General features: G+C 30.5%; 1 protein-coding gene and 1 pseudogene across 1 annotated transcript; both read right to left on the bottom strand.

The window, feature by feature from the left end:
* Nucleotides 1-1,905: 1,905 nt before the first annotated feature.
* On the bottom strand, nt 1,906-4,318 carry LOC9325972 (annotated as a pseudogene).
* Nucleotides 4,319-4,721: 403 nt separating this feature from the next.
* On the bottom strand, nt 4,722-6,295 carry LOC9328732 (1-aminocyclopropane-1-carboxylate oxidase 3). The gene is made up of 4 exons (XM_002889861.2): nt 6,105-6,295; nt 5,687-5,913; nt 5,258-5,591; nt 4,722-5,084 (listed from the first exon to the last, which is right to left on the bottom strand). The coding sequence occupies exons 1-4, from the start codon at nt 6,216-6,218 to the stop codon at nt 4,797-4,799; spliced, it is 963 nt and encodes a 320-aa protein (XP_002889907.1). The 5' UTR covers nt 6,219-6,295; the 3' UTR covers nt 4,722-4,796.
* Between the last annotated feature and the right edge of the window lie 788 nt (nt 6,296-7,083).

The following is a 7,083-nucleotide window of genomic DNA, read 5'->3' as shown; positions in this document are numbered from 1 at the left end:
GTGATGAACAAAAATAAAATACTTTCACTTGGATTTGATAGTATTATATTTGGCTTTCATCGTAAGTTTTGGAATCAATTTCAATGAAAATTAAAATGTGTAATGAAATAATGTTCCTTTAAAAAACATTTAGCATGTGGTTTTCCTCAAAAAGTTTCAATGGTTTTTTTTATAAATAATAAGAATGACCCATTTACATACACTTTCATATTACTGAGATTTAACTTTTTTCTTACATGCTTGCAGTTTATTTCAATATGACCATATATCAAGTTTGTCAAGGCTTTAAAATTCATGAGGTCAAAATTTTGTCTTCCCTACTCCGCTCTTGTCGTTATGTCGAAGCGAATGTGTTGGATACGTTCAGTTCAAGCTTTGAGATAATTAGGTCAAATTTGTTCAAACAAACTAAAATAATTAGGTTGAAAGTAATTGAAAATTTGGCTGCTAAAATTCCGAAAGTGATTTTAAATTTAAGCCGCTGATAAAATGGGAAAGAAAAGTTTTAGCTTTTACATATAAAGTGAAAAATAAACTAATCAAAACATTTAAAGGGAATTTGAATATTGACTTCTTAACACGATCAAAGTCAATGATGTAGTATCACACAAGAACCATCGTTCTTTACTTGCTAATCCATTGCTTGGTTATTTAAAAATAATGATATTTTTGTTATTTTTCTTCAAGATTTCATAACATTAGAAACCAAGTTATCAAATTACACATATTCAAATCCTTAACAACATAACTAAAGAAGATAAATTTGAAAAGCTTTTGGAATTTCTCCAAAATTAAAACTACTATTAGAAAAGGTACATTTCATACTATTATGAAGAGATCATTTTCCTTTAAGATTATTAGAGACTATATAGATGAGAAAAAAAACTATATAAGTAATAATAAGAAACAAAAAATAAATTTCAATTTGTAAATATAAATTAGAATGAATAGATTAATAGTATCATATAGGTTATATTTATTAAAATGCTAAATACAATATCATATGACTTTTTAATATATAACTAAAATTGAATTTAAACTTAAGTTAATTAATCTAAAAATGTCAATTATTAACGCCCGGATTTTCCTCTAGTGATCACTAAATTTAATAAAACTGAAACAATTTAAAAGCAAAGAGAAAGTTATATGAACAATTTTAAAAAATATCTAATTAAATACTACTATAGAGAGCAAATCTTTAATTAATCATATAAGTGTCTATATGTATATAATAAACACATAATTTAAAAATAGTATGTGGGATGAAAATCACATGTCAATATATTTAAGAATAAAAGAACTTTGTGTCTTTTTTTATTTTCATCCTTTTCTGAAACTACCCTTATAGATTTTAATTTTTTAATTTTAATTCAAAACAAAAATATATTTCAAATTATAAAATACATGGTGGAAAAATTATAATCATAATATAATTATTTAAATATTAGTACCTTGACGGATTATATCCTTGATTCATAAGACATTATCTTCAATATTTACGAATTTTAACTTTCTTAATTAAACAATTTCGAGATAAAAATATTCACATCATTATTTAAAAATTTTAAAGTCTTTATCAAATTTGTACAATTTTATCCTTATATTCTCGCAAAATAAAATCGAAGTCAAAATTTATAGAGATTTTGTTAAAGATTTTTTTGTAAACTTTGATCTTTTGTGTAAGAATCATAGATATCGTATCCAATAGATTTAATCTAAAAAATTTCATAAATTATATAACAGATTAAAGTTTAATGAAATACCACTTATGAGATGAAATAATGACACATAGCATATTGTTAAAAGATTTTTTAAATCCAATTGATGTGTTCGTCAAATAACTCCGGCCCCAATAATTTCACTTCTTAGATATCCACAAACGTTTTAAATATTATATAAGCTAAATGACATATAACACAACATGTTTTATAATTCATAAATAAAAACATTCACATTTGTCATATGTACCTACGTCTCTAGTTATAAAATCCTTAATACAAATGATAAGATTGGTACAAAATTAAACGAAACAAATAAAACCACTAAAGCAAGTACCACCACCTCCACCTACAACATACCGTACCTTCAACCACCTCCACCACCACTGTATCCTCCACCACCTTGAGAACAATCTCTCGCCATATAACTTGGTTCACTACACCTAAAGCAAGTACCATCACCACCATATCCTCCTTAATAATTTCCACCATCACGTCCTCACCTCCACAGCCAAAACCACCACATCCACCAGATGAACCGCCGTTATTTCACTGAACAGGAGCACCCTCGGGTCCAGAAACTTCAACAGTCTTCAGACGACTGGCGTTGTCAACCTCAACCTTGAACTCAACAGCTTCATCAACGGTAAGGCTACGAAATTTTTCAGAGCTAATGGACTGGTGAACGAAGAGATCGTCACCACTCACCACCGTCGTCTGGTGTGATGAAACCAAACCCCTTGTGTGTATTAAACAACTTCACCGATCCCTTGCGTCTCTATCCACCACTCATATTTTCATCACCGTCGCTCATTCGGATCAGTCTCCGACAACCAAAAATCACTGATCAGCTATTTTTCCTATCTCTCATAATAAAACATATAAATTAAAGTCAAAATAGATTAGCTATTTTTCCTATCTCTCATAATAAAACATATAAATTAAAGTCAAAATAGGTTAATGGCAATTAAATAAACAAAAGAATATAAAATTACATATTCATAGCATATTCAATCCTTTAGTCGCCTATAAAAGAGGTTAGATGAAAGCCTAACTCCTATAAAGATGGGATTGAACTTTTTGATCCATGACGAAAACATGTACCATAAAATACACAAATTAACTCACACGTCAGTTGTAATCTTCTCTCCATCGATTCAAGTATTAATTTCCACACATCCAAATTATGATTGAACGTAAAAATCATATGTGGAAATTGCGGCATCTTTCAATTCACTAATCAAAACTGAAACAATCAAACCCTAAACTTTTCTCTCACGATTACAAGGATTCAAAGTGATAGAATTTCTTAGAAGCCCAGTATCTATTTAACAATTTCATCACGATAGACATACCTATGCAATCTCGACAGATATCGTTTTAGAGAACTCTGTTTTTCCCGAGCTTCAAAATAGACTCAATATGTTTTAGAAAGCAAATTAATGTTAGAGTTTCTAAAAAACAAAAGAAAGCATATAAATAATTCATAACAAAATACAAATAAAAATAGTAGATTAGAGATTACCTTCTCGTAGTCATCTAATAATAAAAAAACTCATAAAATTAAGAAATATTAATATACAAAAATACATGTTTATATCAGATCGATTTAAACGTAGAGATGAGTTCTTCGAGAACCTTGACCAACATAGTTCCAATAATTTATCAAATCTTTCATATAATAACACGACATAATTATTTCTACGAATAACAAATATTCTATATAAAAAAAAAGGTCTCAATCACACAAATAATCAAAGAAAATAATCAACAACCAATATACAAAATAAAAAGAAAAAACAAAAAAAATCTAAAACATAGTCGATTATAATATACCTTATCAATCTCATTGACCTCCAAAAACTTGTAAATCACTTCCGCATCAGCGCAATGCTCCGCCTTCAAAAACACAAAAACTATGAGTAACGTTGACAAAAAAAAAATATTTCGTTATGTAGTGCATGGTAAAAAATTATTTTACATCAGATCTGATGAGAGACAACTATCAATAATTAAACCAACACAAATTATAAAATTGTAAGTAATTTACAAAGAGACATAAGAGAAGCGCTAACTAAAATTAAAGAGGACTCACGATTGATGTAAAAAGTTTGTTAATGAATTTAATGAAGAGGCATGTCTTCATCAACTCGTTCATTCAATCTCTTGATAGAAACTCCCATGAGCGGTTACCTAAAACATAATTCACACGATACAAATCAGCAAAACAATAACAATCTTAATAATTCATAGACCAAGATAATAACAATACAAATATAACCTCAAGAAAAAGTAAAAAATAATAACGCAAAATAAAAAAATCGATCCATAAAAGAACCAAAGCAACAAAAAAAAAAGCTATAATATCAAAACGATATGTTTAGGCTAACGAATCTGAGTTCTAATGGTGTGGCTGCGGCTCTATATTTATAGCTTAAAATCTAGGGCACACTGTCATAATTATCTCTAAAAATTTATTTTTTAAAATTGGAAAATTTCTTGATACAAATATTCGTAAGATATTTTAATATCTATCTTAACTTTTTATAAAAATTAAAAAACGAAATATTCCATATTTTAATATTAAAAAACGAAATATTCTATATTTTAATATTAAAAAACGAAATATTCTATATTTTAATAAAATTCACACGATTTTATTGTTTTACCCTCACCAAAAAATAGAAAACTGGATTTGATAGTGTATTCATTAAGGGTGATTAAGACTAATCATCTCAAAACACGATTAGACTTATATACCCTTAACAATTAAGATCAAAAAATTTCGAAATCGAGGGTGTTTAGGACATTAGTATAGAGATCAACACACGATTAGACTTATATACCCCTAATTACGAAGAAGAAGAAATTTCGAGAAGAACAATTCATTAAGGGTGTTTAGGACAAATCATTCCAACTTTTAACCACAGGCCTCCAATGCCCTAACTTTCAATATGGTGCGTTTCTACTTCTCAAATAATTATTGTAGAGATTACCACACCATATCAAACCCATCTTTTTTTTTTTTTTTTAATTTTCATATATCTTTGTAGCTTTCATAGATAATCCCACATTAATTTAGAATGTCTCGACGGCGGCCACCGGATTCAAATCTGCGGCTACTTCAGCGTTCTTCATCGCCTCGAACCGTGGCTCCTTGGGCTGAAACTTGAGTCCGGCATAGAGTTTCATGTAGTCATCAAACACAAAGCTTGGGTATTTTGAGTCTTTATCCACAAGAGATGTTGCCGGAGAGATTTCGGCATCGCTTCCGGGGTTGTAGAACGACGCAATAGACATCCTGTTTCCTTCTTTTTGGGTCATCACACGGTGCATTACACTCTTGTACTTCCCGTTTGTTATCACCTACGCACATTTGACAAGGAAGTTATATATCCCGGTTAAACATAAACCAATTTATTGATTAATATCGGTTTGGTAATTAGATACTAGAACCGGATCCTGCTAACTGTTAGGCAAAAACCAGCTGTACAAACGTCTATCATTAACCGGGATTAACCAAGAAATAACCGGTTTACCTCAAGTTGGTCACCAAGGTTGATGACAATGGAATGCTTGAGAGGAGGAACATCAACCCAATCACCATCTTTTAGAAGCTGAAGACCACTGACCTTATCGTCTTGAAACAGCAAAATAAGGCCTCCTGCATCTGTGTGAGCCCTAAGCCCTTTGATCATCTCCGGTTTAGGACATGGTGGATAGTTGCTAACCTTTGTCCCGAAAGTTGGGCCCTTTGTCCCATGAAACACCTTCTTCAAGTACCCTTTCTCCAACCCTAGGTTCTCACACAACAAATCCAATAGCTCTTCTGCTAGATTCTCCACCATCTTTCCAAAATCCTTCATTGCCAATCTGTTAATTAAGAGACATGGGAAGCAAATTAATCAATAAAATTTTTTTAAGCTTGTGAAGTGTTTTTAAAGCTGGATCAAATTTTGTGTGTGTACCGGTATTCGTTCGACATATCAGGGATGTCGTAGAGGTTAGATTGAGGGAGATGGCGGAGGTAGAAAGTGCTTTCCCAATCAACATCTTCGACTTCGGTCTCAAGAGTATCTAAACCTTTGGAACGGAGCATTTCTTTGAACTTTTGTTCCATATGTTTCTTGTAGTGTTCCTTTGTCATCCTCTCAATGTTGTCCATTAGATCGTATGGTAGTCCATGGTTCACCAGCTGAAATAACAAAACTTTGAATTGTATAACGTCCATTTTTGGGGAAAACATAAATAAAGGGAAAACGATTTGATTTATTTTCATAAGTTATATATATATATATATTATATGACACTAAAGTAATAAGTTCTAACAAAACAAAGAACATAAATTCCCTGATAATCAATCAACAAGAGAAGATAGACAAGAACCTCAAAGAAGCCCCAGTTTTGACAAGCATCTTCGATCAAAGCCATGGTTTGGTCTCTCTCTTTACCATTGAGCTTAGACAAGTCGATAACTGGAAACTTAATGGTCTTCTCCATCTCTCTAGCTCTGTGTGTAAACTCTCTTTTAACTCGCAGCTTAACGTTTTTTTTATCTTTGATGATGCTAAATGTGTGAGTTGAGGGGTTGATAGAGGGTCGCTATTTATAGGCGGAATTAATTAAACAAATAAAAAATTAGTAAAACGATAGAACAGTATATCATAAGATCATATAATTGTTAAATTCAAAAAAGAAAGATCATATAATTGTGTCTTTTAGATAAAAGTTGCTAAATATAAAAATTTATATTTCTTATTAGAAAAGAAAAAGAGTTTGTGGAAGTTGTATATGAGTGTGTGCAACATAATTGTGGGACCTTACTCTCCTGCTTTTGAGATGGGATAAAATTTGGTGTTTTCCATTTGTATCTCTAATTCTGCAATTCTATTGGTTTTATCTTTTGCTTTTTTATGAAAACATGAATAATTGTTTATAAGGTTCGTACAAGTAAGAGAAAGACTCGAAGAATTTTTTTATCTGCTGGTGCTTTGTGGAGTCATTAGATGCAAAGAAAGGCTACGGATGATGTGTAATATACGATCAATCTCGACAAATAACAATATAGTGGTTTTGATTATCTAGTTATGTATATATGATCATTTTATCTGAATCACTATGGTTAGAGAATGAGTAAGTCATTGTAAAATGCGTACAAGAAATAAATAGAAAACTGTCTGTAGTAACTCGTAATCCATTGCTGGTTCGATTCCGGCAGAAAAAAAAAATATATATATCATTGCTCGACAGATCAATTTTCTTATTTTGCATAATATAGCAAGTTGAGAAGACAAATTCCATGTCGAGTAATTTTTTGAGTATTTTTTTTAACATATACAAAAGGATCATATTCCTAAAATATATT

The sequence above is a fragment of the Arabidopsis lyrata genome, assembly GCF_000004255.2.
Source record: "Arabidopsis lyrata subsp. lyrata unplaced genomic scaffold ARALYscaffold_1, whole genome shotgun sequence".
In the NCBI taxonomy this organism is placed as follows: Eukaryota; Viridiplantae; Streptophyta; class Magnoliopsida; order Brassicales; family Brassicaceae; genus Arabidopsis; species Arabidopsis lyrata.
This window is presented reverse-complemented; position numbering and strand designations above follow the sequence as displayed.

Coding starts and splice junctions, on each gene's coding strand:
- LOC9328732 (XM_002889861.2), bottom strand. CDS start 6,218: ATGGAGAAGACCATTAAGTTTCCAGTTATCGACTTGTCTAAGCTCAAT. Junction 5,914..6,104: donor AAAACTGGGGCTTCTTTGAG/GTTCTTGTCTAT, acceptor TTGTTATTTCAG/CTGGTGAACCATGGACTACC. Junction 5,592..5,686: donor GATATGTCGAACGAATACCG/GTACACACACAA, acceptor CTTAATTAACAG/ATTGGCAATGAAGGATTTTG.